The sequence below is a fragment of the Podarcis erhardii genome (assembly GCF_964252035.2).
Source record: "Podarcis erhardii genome assembly, chromosome: 1".
NCBI classification, from domain to species: Eukaryota; Metazoa; Chordata; class Lepidosauria; order Squamata; family Lacertidae; genus Podarcis; species Podarcis erhardii.
The window spans coordinates 85116929-85129877 of record NC_138497.1 but is presented as its reverse complement, the minus strand read 5'-3'; the positions used below and the strand labels follow the sequence as shown (position 1 = coordinate 85129877).

General features: G+C 42.9%; 1 protein-coding gene and 1 long non-coding RNA gene across 8 annotated transcripts in view; one reads left to right on the top strand and one right to left on the bottom strand.

Moving 5' to 3' along the window:
• The first annotated feature begins 4895 nt into the window (after positions 1-4895).
• The window catches only part of LOC309349264, a 46114-nt gene continuing 38060 nt past the window's right edge, over positions 4896-12949 (top strand). For 2 of the 3 annotated variants that reach the window (XR_014159821.1, XR_014159822.1), the window contains exons 1-2: positions 4900-5210; positions 9742-9912. This is a non-coding gene — a long non-coding RNA (uncharacterized lncRNA). Of the gene's footprint in view, positions 5211-9741; positions 9913-12949 lie in introns of all 3 variants that reach the window. The other variant, XR_014159820.1, reaches the window with a different exon arrangement.
• On the bottom strand, positions 7684-12247 carry LOC309349206 (glycine N-acyltransferase-like protein 3). 5 transcript variants are annotated; one of them, XM_081874951.1, is made up of 6 exons: positions 12167-12247; positions 11207-11342; positions 10262-10369; positions 9759-9885; positions 9113-9233; positions 7684-8376 (listed from the first exon to the last, which is right to left on the bottom strand). In XM_081874951.1, exons 2-6 carry the CDS (start codon positions 11282-11284, stop codon positions 7968-7970), a joined length of 843 nt encoding a protein of 280 aa, XP_081731077.1. In that variant the 5' UTR covers positions 11285-11342; positions 12167-12247; the 3' UTR covers positions 7684-7967. The 5 variants fall into 5 exon arrangements, with proteins under 5 accessions (XP_081731077.1, XP_081731078.1, XP_081731080.1 ...); XM_081874952.1 differs by having other exon boundaries at positions 10319-10369; XM_081874954.1 differs by lacking the exon at positions 10262-10369.

Below are 12949 nucleotides of genomic sequence, written 5' to 3'. Positions count from 1 at the left end.
CTAACCACAGGCATTTTTATATGGCTGTAGTGGCAGCCCCCTTATCCTCCATTTTCAGTGCTTTGTGAGAAACTTATTGGGCTCTGGGGAGGGCATTATTCAGGAACCTATGTTTGATCAAAGACTCTTTGGAGTCAACCCAGCATCGTTTTGCCCCTGTGAGTAAAGGAGTGACTAGACAAAGTGGCAGGGCAAGTAGCAACTTTAGGAGGACTTCAACTGGGAAAATTGCATTGGATGGATGGATAGCTCAGTTGGTAGAGCATTAGACTCTTAATCTCAGAGGCATGGGTGCAAGCCCCACTCTGTGTGTGTTAGGGTGGGGGAGCCCAATTTCCTCCACTGCTGCAGAACCTGGCAGCCGTGCAGCAGCAATGGCCTTTCAAAAAACCCATGGGATGTCCAATTGTACATTTCCTATTGTGTCATCTATCTAGATGTGACCTCAGGGAGTGGGGGGAGATATGGACATAGGCTCAGATAAACTGTGTGCTGAGCTGCACCATGAATAGGGCTGAAGTGTACCATCCTATCAAGGCAGAAGTAGGAAATCTCCAAACAGTATTTAGTTCCTCTTTCATCCTGTGAAGCCTGGTGTATTGGGGCAAATGGAGCGCCACACCACCAGCCTCAGCCTGCCCCCAGCTAGTTCCCAGCTGCCTGCCTGCCTTCTTGCAACCTGTCTAGAGGTGGTGGCACCTTAGTTTCAGCATTGCCATTGTTATATTCAGCATGGAGAAGGATGGGGACAAATCTAGAAGCAGTTGGTTTTGCCTCTGGGGGATCAGAGCTCCTTGTTTTCAGGGGCAGCACATTCCGTTTCACTGCCTGAGGCGAAATGTGAACATGCCACCCCCCTCACCTCCTCACCTGAGTTGCATAGCGGCACATTCTAACAAGATCTCATAAACGCTGTGAGCTCTCATGAGATTTTGGCAAGATCTTAGTTTTATAGCTAACTGTACCTGCCCGTGTCGGAGCTGGAAAATTAATATTCAGATTACACATTCGCCTCATTGATGTATTAGAATGAGCTGGATATTAAGGTGATTATTGTGATGGTGATATAAAGATGGGTACTAGTTGCATCATGGGAAAGCTGACTACTAATGCTCCTTAAAAAAAAATTAAGCAGGAATGGCTAACCTGTCACCCTTCAGATGTTCCTGGACCCTAAGTCCCATTATCCTTGACAATTGGCCATGCTGACTGGGGTTGATAGGAGCTGAAAACCAACAGCATCTGCCTTGAGTATAGGACTTAGACATTGATATTTATTTTCAAAGCGGATATGACAAGCAAAATAACCAGTGTCCTTACCCATGTTGGCAGCCCTAAGAATCAGATACTTACTTTTTAACAGTGGGGATTTTAGAGCTCATCTCTCCATTAAGCAGGAGATTTGCCTTAGATTTATTATGAAAACCCTAAGGTATAGCTGTAATCTGAGCTTTACAGTTTCCCTCCTCATGTTGGTTGATGAAGACGAATTAAACAGCTAGCTTCTAGTTTTTAATATTTTTCATGGCCCGCTTAAATAGAGCCTGGCTGTGGCATTTTATGGGGGCAAAAGCGACACCTGGTGGCCAGAAGCGCACTTCATTAAACCTTTGAGTCTATGAAAATGTTTTCGCCACATCACACATCACATCAATCGCTAGACGTCCACAACAGTTATTTCCCCACATTTTGATGTGTTTGTTGATTCACAAGAGTGTGCAAAAACTGGTCCCTTAAATCCATGGCAAGTTGGATAAAACTATGTTTTTTGTGTTGCTGAATTAATAGTTTATTTTTAAAAATGTTAAATTTTTTATAATCCTGGGGTGATCTAGCACAAGAGTCCCATGTGCATGCTGTCCCGTTATGATTGCCACAGTCTAACGGCAAATAATGGATGGCCCAACCATTTATCATATCATGGGAGGCAAATCAAGGATACCACCACCACTTGCAATTGTGGGTATCTAAGCACCATCATTTATTTTATTAATAAATATGGAATTGAAAACAGTTCACTTATGGTTATCACAGGCCCCTCTTTATCCTACACTGTGGAATGGAGATTACAAATTAACACTATGTGCTCTAGTTCCACAAAACACCTTTATTGCTTTGTTTGGGGGGGGGGCACACAGGCTTTCTATCATTCTTTTCTTCTTTCCAGAAATATTTTTTCTCAATCATATTTTGAAATGGAAGGCATCATTGAACCTGTTGCAGAACATAAGGAAAACCTTTCCCCATAATAACTTTCCTATAAAATGCAATTAATGTCTGCTCATAGATCTCTAGGATGCGTATGGTAAAACACCTCAAGTTGTGTTTTTTTGGTGGTGAAGATTTGACACACCTTCCTGAAAACAAGGAAGGGTTTGAATTTTTTTTTCTGCTTTCCCAATACATACTGAGGGAGCCTGGCCCCCTACTTGATTTTTTTTTGGGGGGGGGAGGAGATCCCTCAGCCCCCCCTTTAGATGGCACCCCTGGCAGGTGAAAAGGCTTAACTTCATATGGTTGTTTTAAAAAATGGAACAATACCCCTTCATTTGCTGATCATTCTGCTGAGACAAGAGCAGATAAAGCTGGATTTTCCTTCCTGGTATAACCAATATGCAGGGTGGACAAAAGCAGAGATAGTGAGGAAGCAGCCAGGTGACTGTTTTTCCATGTAGGGAACATTATTATACACAAAAGTCTTGTATTTGATTGATTGATTGTTGGATTTCATTTTTTTTTAATGATATTTTATTAGATTTTAACAAGAAAAAAGTTACATAACAATTGACAGAAAAAAGACACCAGAAAAATACAAAAAACCAAAAATTTAACATAAAAAAGAAGAAAAGAAAAAAAAGAGAAAAAATAAAAATCCCTTTTTTCAATTTCTTACGATTCATTTACTTATTTTCCTGACTTCCTCTCAACTCCCTTTTTTGTATTCCATTTAAAAGTTAGTTCAGCAAATTCATACCCTCTTAATTTATCCTTAAGTTCATCGTCATATGTTCTAACTTCAGATTTTCATCTAATGTCAATCCATTCTTGCAAGTTCTTATTTTACCTTATTACTCGAACTTCATTTCATTTCAGGATCATTAACATTGAAAATTTTAGTTCCATTTACCAATAATTTATTTAACCTTATCTCACCTTCAAAGGATTAAAATTTCAAAATTTAAACCATATTTAAACTTTACTCCTTCCAACCTTTCTGCTAAAGCCAATTGGTTCCTTTCGAGCGCATTTTAATATTTCATTAGTATTACACTAATTCCAAAAATAAAATGATTTATAAAAAAGAAATTCTCATTCTAGTTTTATCCAACGTCCCTTCTTCCTGGTTTCGGATAATGTCAGTCCTTACACCATTGTATCCTGTCCATCAATCCGGTGTTCTAATATCTGAGGCTCTGAGGTCCTTTCTATGCCCCCTCTGCAGGTTTTCTTGTTCCCATTTATGCTTGCACATATCCTTGTCCCTTGTTGGATTCTTGCATCTTTTTTTCCCTTTCTCCTTGGGGAGCGGATCTCCGGGGAAGTCCATACAGTAATTTTCTCCATTTTCTTTTATCAGACTGTCCCAATCCCTGGTAATCCACTCCCCAATGTTTGATTTATATTCCAAAAGACAGTTGATCCAAAAGTAATCATCAACTTGTTTCACAGTCCCACCAGAGCTAAAGGCTTCTTTAACTCCAAAGTTTAGCAAATGTTCTCCAAATTCAATCTTCCAATGTTGCATCTTTTGGTCATGCGGGATTTTGAGTCTCTGTATCTTTTGAGGTGCAATCGCAACCTCTTCCATTTTCCTCTGCCCTTGAACTTGCCTTGTTAGACCAGTTTCCTGAGTTGGTTGTTGTAAGGTCTCTTTAACTTCGTTTTCTGTCAATTCATCTTTACTTGCTGCAGCAGATATCAAATCCAACTTTTGGTTCATCAAGGTCACTTTCTCATCCAGCTGCAGCAGTACAGCATTTATTTTGCCAAGGGCATCAAGAAAGGCTTCCTCCCTAATCATTTCTGTCAAGGTCAAATAGCTGGTCCCATGGTCTAATTTTCCCTTATTCCTTCCCTGTAAGTTGCAACAAACATGCTAGCTAGTTCCCTCTGGAGGATACAATTACTGTTTAACATCCATCTTTAAAATGTAACCAGCAAGGGGAAATTTACTTTCGATTTTCAAATACTTTGTTTCCTTTCGATATAAAGCAAACAAGCAGAAAGGAGCATTAGAATTATTTTATTTCTCTTTAAGTTCTGTCTGTCAATGGTTTTTCCGTTTCCAGTTATTAGGCATCACCGACAATTTTCTGTCCTGACATTCCGTCCCCAGGTTTCGGACAATGGAAGCTTGTATTCTTTCACTCTCTCTGCAGGATTAAAGGGTCAAAGTTCCATCCCCCCTTGATTGTTGGATTTCATTTATATCCCATCTTCCAATGAGGAGCACAAGGTGGCAAACATGGCTTTCCTTCTCCCCTTTTTATCCTCACAACCACACAGTGAGGTAGATCAGGCTGAGAGACAGTGACTGACCATGGGTCAGACAGCAACTTTCATGACAGAGTGGGGATTTGAACCCTGGTCATCTCCCAGGTCCTCATCCTGCACTCTGGTAGCAACTGCTACAACATACGGGAGAGTTATGTTCAGTTGCCCTGAGTTAGAGCCTCAGACTCAGTTTGCAGCCTGTTATCCTTGACTTCAATAAAGTTAGAAACCAACTATATAAAAGAGATTTTTTATCATAATCTTAAATCTGGGAAATTAAGCTTCCAGGAGAAAGGCTGTGCACACATTACACATTTTAAGCATCTCCCCCCTCCAAAAGAATCCTGGGAAATGTAGTTTTTTAAAGGGTGCTCAGAATAGTAGCTTCATGAGGGGTAAGGATAGAGGAAGCAAATGCTTGTTTGACTTAAGTACTCTGTTAACCTTTTCTTTTTTTGCTGGAGCAGAGACCCTTCCCTCTTCAGGCCCCACATTATAAATTTGTCTTGCCAACTACTTGCTGTAATCTGACTCTAGTTTTAATGAAAATGGAGAGTGGATATGTAATTTCACTGAACCACCCTTGCAATCCTTTTCCCCTGCCAGAAATTGCAGTTTCCCCCCTAAGTAGGGGGCTGAGAACTGTGGGGATTCTGAAAACCATTCAAGGCCTCAGTCGCAGGTCACATGCTCTCTCCACAGAGACCTTCCCTCAGGTGAGTGACAAGAGCCGGAGAATATGGACTTGGTTAAATTATTTTAGCTGCATAATCTTAAAATCCTATTTCATAGGAGTAAGATAGGAAGTCCCCCTCATTACTAAACTCTTCCCACCAATTTTACTGCAGAATGCAATCCTAAAAGAAATAAATGACATAAAATGTAGAGTGAAGGAGTACATTCAGGCCTACAGGGAGGTGATGGCCCAAGTGCTTGGGTCTGAGCGGCCTCCCTTCTGCTTTACCCCACTTCACACAGGTCTTTCCTGAGCAGGCCCTGGGAAGATGGGGGAGAGGATGTCCCAACATCTCTCTTGGGCTGCTGCTGATTTTGTCACAGGCCGATGGTGCGCATCTGTGCTCCCTTCCATCATTGCAAAGCGCTATCATGCCTTTACTTTTTGAATTCTGATCTGATACTCAGTTTACTAAGTGGTAAGGTAAAGGACCCCTGGACTGTTAAGTCTAGTCAAAGGTGACTATGGGGTTGTGATGCTCATCTCGCTTCAGGCCAAGGGAACCGGCGTTTGTCCACAGCTTTCCAGGTCAGGTGGCCAGCATGACTAAACTGCTGCTAGGAAGCTGGAAATAGACATAGGCCCTCACTCTTTCGCTTCAGCCACCAGTGCAGCCATGACTGGTCTTGCGTGTGTAAACATCTGTGGAAGGTGGTCTCTTAGAGCAAATGGGGCAAAAGCCAAGCAACCTCAGCCAGTGCCCACGTGCCTGTCTCCTTACTTGCAACCTGCCTGGGGGTGGGGTAGGGGGTGCTGGCTGTCAGCTCCCTCATCTGAAGGTCACTTCCTCCCCATATCTTTAAAGCCCTCTTCCAACATTTTAACTGTCTTGGAGAGTGTGGGGAAATTGCAGTTTGTTAAGGATACTGGAAACCGCAGCTCTGTGAGTGAGGTCAGGACCCTCAAGAAACTACATTTCCCAGGGTTCTTTGGGGGAAGCCATGACTGCTAAAGGGATATAAGAGTGTTTTAAATATAAGGTGTGGCTGTGATCTTTGCAGAATTCAATGAGGAGGAGGATTGGAACAAAGCTAGAATGAGTTGGCTGTGCCTGAAATTGGCTCTAGGCCCACCTAGCATTGGGCTCCTTGCTTTCCACCTTGCCGATCCCAATGGGTACCAGGCATCACTGACAAATGTGAATCCTTGGGGTCAGGAAGAAATGAACCTTCACAGTCTCATCTACTCCATGGCTGTGAATGGTCCACCTTTTTGATGTTTGACACCTTTTAAAACGTGTACCACAAAGTACTTTGTCATTGTTATCTTCTTCCTCTTCCTCCTCCTGCAAAGGTTTTTCCAATCATCTGGGGATCAAGGCTTCAACTTTGAGATGAACAACACAACATGTCACAGAAAAGTGATTTTATTACATCCTTAGGTTCCTGCTTTGGTCATTGACCATTTAGGATCTGAGGTACAGTACAATTTCATCTTATGTGTGGGTTTGGTTCCAAGCGTTCTGCTTATATACAAAAATGTGTATACAGAAACCTTGGAAATACCCCTGTGGGTGCCTCCCAGGGCTTCCAGAGCTGGCTCATAGAGAGAGCCTTGCTTCCCAAGTAAGGCAGAGAGTATACCTTGCCTACATTTAAGTTGCAGGATTTCAACGAGTGGCTTTCAGTCACGTATGTTTGATATCATGCAAGTTACCGTATTTTTTGCTCTATAAGACTCACTTTTTCCCTTCTAAAAAGTAAGGGGAAATGTGTGTGCGTCTTATGGAGCGAATGCAGGCTGCACAGCCATCCCAGAAGCCAGAACAGGAAGAGGGATCGCTGCTTTTGCTGCACAGCGATCCCTCTTGCTGTTCTGGCTTTTGAGATTTGGAATATTTTTTTTCTTGTTTTCCTCCTCCAAAAACTAGGTGCGTCTTATGGTCTGGTGCGTCTTATAGAGCGAAAAATACGGCAAATGATTCAGGAAGGTTGTTGGTTTGATGCAGTAGAAATATATAAAAAAATAAAAAAATTGTCCAGTAGCACCTTAGGTAAAGGTAAAGGGACCCCGTGACCAACTCTGGGGTTGCTGTGCTCATCTCGCTTTATTGGCCGAGGGAGCCGGTGTACAGCTTCCGGGTCATGTGGCCAGCATGACTAAGCCACTTCTGGCGAACCAGAGCAGCAAATGGAAACACCGTTTACCTTCCTGCCGGAGCGGTACCTATTTATCTACTTGCACTTTGACGTGCTTTCGAACTGCTAGGTTGGCAGGAGCAGGGACCGAGCAATGGGAGCTCACCCCGTCGCGGGGATTCGAACCGACAACCCTCTGATCAGCAAGTCCTAGTCTCTGTGGTTTAACCCACAGCGCCACCCGCGTCCCTTAGTAGCACCTTAGAGACCAACTAAATTTGTACTTGGTATGAGCTTTCGTGTGCACGCACACTTATTCAGATACCAAGAACAAACTTAGTTGGTCTCTAAGGTGCTACTGGACAATTTTTAAAAATATATTTTATTTTATTTTTTAATATTTCAAGTTAAATAAGCGTCAGGTGTGATCTTCCTGTATAATGTACGTGAACTGAAGCATCAAAAGTCAAATGTATAAGGGGGGGCCAGGAAAATTCAGGAAAATACAATAAGGCAAAAGGAAGAGAGAAAGACACTGTGGAATGCAAAGAGGAAGAGTGGTCAAAATTGAATAGTGGATAGGTCTCTCTCATTCAGAGGACTGGTGAGTGGAAGGACTGGGCAGGATCCTAGAAAACGACTGTTGCTCTCTCCTCCTCTCACTGAGAAGCTGGAGAATGGATGCAGTAATGACACAGTTCAGATAATCTTTGGAAGCCCAGGGAGACCAGCAGTTTCTGCTGGGGGGTATTATCTAGGGCAACATGGCCATATACAGGGAAGCCAGCTGCATGGACACGCATGCCATGTGCCCTCTGCACCATAGATGAATAGCCCCTTTGGCGGTGGGATGGAAGGGTATAGCTGTGTGCACTTGTGCCCCAAGATTCCATGATGATCCAGCTGATAGGATGACCATTGGAGTCCAGGATGCAGGTACTGGGGAAACATTGCACCATGTTGGCCAAGTATTTCCGGCTGTGTTCACTGCCCCCATAGGGCCACGTTTCATCCAGCAGGTCAATGTGGGAGCTATTTAAGGAAGAAAAAGTGAAGCCTGGATCTAGCCTAGGAGAGCAGAAAGATGAGCAATGAGGAGGGAGCTGAACATGAATGCAGAAATTATCTTCTTGGCTCATCCTCAAAGTCTCCCTAGTTCAACACTCCAGACAGATACCCTGGTAAAACCACCAGCAAGCTGGCGTGAAAATGATGCTGATTCCATGTTGTTTGCCCTAACATCCAGCAGTTTGGACTAATGACCAATTGATACCTGTTAGAAGTAAACAATAATGCATCCCTCCAACTGATTGTGTGTGTGTGTGTGTGTGTGTGTGTGTGTGTGTGTGTGTGTGTAAATGACAGATATCAGGGACTGTTTGATTAGTTGTGTTCCCCTTCCTTCAATCTCACCCCAGCAGAGCATGCCTCATCTAAGATGGTGCTTGTCACAAAAAGAACTGCTCATTCTGCTCTTAGGATGCCTTTTCTAAACTTGACCCCTGATGCAAATCGCCTTTTGTGTGGCATTCCTCCTTCCTTTCTAGAGTGGGCAACGCTACCCCTTTGGAGTGCCGCCTTTGGTGCTTTGTTATCCCATCTACAAGAAGGAATGAATGCCAGGTTGGTCCATAGGCAGAATCATAGAATTGTAGAGTTGGAAGGGACCCTGAAATGCAGGAATTTCAACTAAAGTATCCATGGCAGACTGCCATTCAACTTTGACTATGGAGATTCTCCTATTGGAAGCACACAGGTTAGCCAGTGCCTCAACCAGGAAGTAGGGAGCACAATGGACACTCACCGGGGCTGAGGCTGTTTATCTGGCTTGGCGTTCAGGTAGATGAAGTAGGGAATTGCAGTCAACTGGACTTTCTTGAGAACAACAGCATCTTTAGAGACCTCATGTATCCCATCATGGTTCCCTATACAAAGCAGTAAAAAGTCAGAAAGACAATGGTGTTGCTGGGTGACGCAACACATATATTGTTAGGTACACATGAACTGCTATCACTCAGATGGTCATCCAAGGTGTGTTGCTCTCTTTCTGCCCTTGGACAGTGAAAAGTTCTATTGTCCTTGTGGTGCTGTGGAGAAAATACATGTGCAGTCTGTAGGGAAGAGCAAATCTGTCACTTTTAATTTCTCTCAATTTCTCAGTTCAGTTCTCTACATTTCATATCAGCTTTCATTTAAAAAAAAAAATCCTCATGAGGCTGGAGTGGGCTGTAGGAGGCGAGACAGCTTCTCAGATACCCAGATGCAGAAAAACCTGGAATCTAATTCATGTGTCCGCCTGCCACCTCATGTATTGTTTTGTATTTATTTTGCTCATGTTTCTCCATTACATTCACTTTTGTCACTTCCATTTCCTCATCAAATTTAGATTAAGTAACTAAACTGAGTCTCCTTATCTCATAACTCCTTCCTTAGAAAGAACAGCTTGTTACCACAGAGAGAAAAGGCTTGGTCCCAGTTGATGGCATCTGTGTCAAGCAACAGTCTCCGGTATGCATCAAGATCCCGATAAAATGCTGCATATATATTGTTAAAGGAATCCGAACTGTCAGAAACAGTCTAAAAGAGAGACATACAGTTTAACAGGTAAAGCTTTTCCAGATGTTGAGATGAAATGATGAAGTTTCACCTGCTCCCTTTGGCAGCTGTTAATGCCAAAGGTGTCTCCTAGACCAAAGCCAACATCCCCTTTCAGTTTGAGCCTGGCTTAGAGGAGGCCCCAGCACAGAACACGCAGCATTTCCTGCTGACATCCCACCAAGCACCTCCCACAAAATCAGAGGATCACAGAGCTGGAAGGGACCACGAGGGCCACCTAGTTCACCCCCTGCAATGCAGGAATCTCTTTGCCCAACCTGGGACTCCAAACCATGACCCTGACATTAAGAGGCTCATGCTCTACCCATTGAGCTACCCTTTGCACAAAGGCTATTACCCCTCTCTGTGGACGAGTCAGGACCGCCTTGAAATCTGGCCAAGAATCCACAATCACCTCATGGCCCACTGGATTCCCACGGTTTATGTTCATGACTTCACCATAGACCTGTCAAAAGTCATAGGATGTCAGAGTTGGTGCTGCAGTTGAAGGAGGCAGCCTGGGAGAAATGTGTGGGATCTGGGGAGGCCATCTGTGGTGTGGTGTGTCAGGATTGTATCTGCTGCATGCCTTGATTGGGGTGTCCTGAGTGATGAACAGGGATAGAAGAATCAGTTGATTTTCTGTTTCTCTCAGTTTATCATTTTTCTCGTCTTTTAGCTCAGTCCTCCACATTTCTACATCAGTTTGCATTTTTTTTTTAAAAAAAAGTTCATTGGCATTTTTGTGTTAATTTCGCTTAATATGCATGATTATTACTAATTCACATATTTTTAGAATGCAATTTCCGCAATACAATGTCATTTTACTTACATGTGCATTTTTAACACACAGTTTACCCTCTCAGTTTTGTGAATGTTACTTGGCTGGAGAACTTCATAGCAAAATTAAGAGAAATGTAGATTTCAAAGGGCAGCTGAGTTTTGTCATGCATTGCTTCAGAATGTGCAAATTAGGTAAGTTCACCTATAAATGCAAACTGAATCACATTTCCTCCCTCTTCCGTAGTGAGGACTTAGTACCTGTCACCCAATGAACTAATTGTAGGAATTCACATGGCCATTTCACATACTATATACACATTTCACACCAACTGTACCCTCAGTATGGAGCTGCAGCCAATATTAGCTCTCTGTGGAGTATATCTGTATGGTACCCTATTCAAGCACCTATTTATTGGATTTAAAAAATCTTCTCAGATTCCAAATTTGGATCTTTGGGAAGATGCAAGAATCTGGTCCCATATTCCTAGCTAATAACCCAGAATACATGGCTCAATATCACCTGAAGTGTCTGAGGGAGGCTTTTCTTCAGCAGTCCTTCCAGGATCTGCAACTTGGAAGAGCAGGATAGGATCAACATAGCTTGGGAGGCAGAGGTTGAAGCAGGTACCAGCAGAAACAGTGTGGGTTGTAAGCACCTGAGAGAGAAAGAGAGAGACTAGTTCTCTGTACCTCAGTGTAATCCCCAAACTGAGATGCCTTCTTTTTCACTGAAATGATGGACTTACTTAACCAACAATGGTGCCACAACTGAGTTTCTAAATGTAACAGGAATCCCTTCCTCAATAAATAGAGAATAAAACATTCTCTTATGAGCAACTGGTGTTCTCCCACACTGTCATTTGCTCACCTGTAGTCCTCCGTGTCTTCTTGTTGAGTGGTACAGTGTTGAGTGGTATATTGCGCAACAGGTTCAAAGAGGAATTTTGAACCCCTGAGGATGGGGTGACAAGGACTTTTAAAAGTTTCTATCTTATCCCAGCATACAGTTCATTAAGCATCATCACTACATCATTGCTACATCAGAAAAGGGGTGGGTTATACATGATTAACATAGGAGGAATGTGTTGGGGCAACAGGTGGATACAGGATATGTATTGGGAAGTACATTCTAAGCACGTACTACAAAGGGACAATAGAAGTTTGATTTGCATAGTCTGCCACCTGGGCAAGTCCGGAGGAGTGCCTTTGCCCAGCGATTGACACCTATGAGTACCTTCCTGTGAGTACGTGACCCCCGCTTGAGGGATTATGGCGGGGACTGAATGGTTTCCAAGTCCTTGGCCAATGAAGCAGATTGACAGTGGAATGAAGGAAACTGGCAAAGGAGTAGATTTATATGTTTTTTAAAGCTAGGTAGCTTCCCTGAGCTGTCAAGTCTAAAGGATACATTTATGCATAACATTTGTAACATTTAACAACTTTAAAGATGTGCCCCACCCCCATAATTTCCGTAACTTACAGATTCTCTTAAGAGCCTCTGGTGTGCTGTCAAACTGCTCAGTCAGAGTCTCCTTCAGCAAGCTCTTTGTGTTGGCTGCTTTATTTCAGTGAGGGGGGAGGGAATGTGTAAGTTTACCAGAATGAATGAACTATTAACAGCCATCTCCCTGATGTTCAGTGGTGCATCTACATACATTAAGACCCTGGACTTAATGGACTTTAGGCCTTTCTCTTTAGATGGCCATGTGATTTCAGTTGTGAAGCACATAATTAACATTGCTCTTCTCCCTCTGACTGCCATTTCATCCTTTACAACTGCTGTGTCAGAGCATTATGAACACGCACAGTTCTGCATAATAAAAACACTTAAATTACAGTACCGTCCTGGCTACAGGAATAAACTTGAGCAGACATTGCTGTCATGTTTAGGAACGCTGCTTTATCAGAGTCCCCCATCACATGGGGTATCCTACTCATATTAAAGTGAATGCAGGAATAAGCCCATGTAACTGCTACCTATATGGGTAGGAGTGCCTAAGCAAAAACGTTTTAAGCAGGTCCCAGAAAGAGAACAGTTATGGTGCCTCCTTAATGTCAGTAGACAGGGAGTTCCAGTCAATAAATTAAAACACCAATGAATGAATATGTCAGCATCCAAAGAGATGGCATTTAAAACCTCTCATTTTGGCATATTGGCATTGTTTCATGACCAGCAACAAATGGGAAAAAAACAGACAACCCTGCTACCAGGACAGAAAACATTTTATTCATTGGATATATATATTGCCTTCTTGCCAAGTTA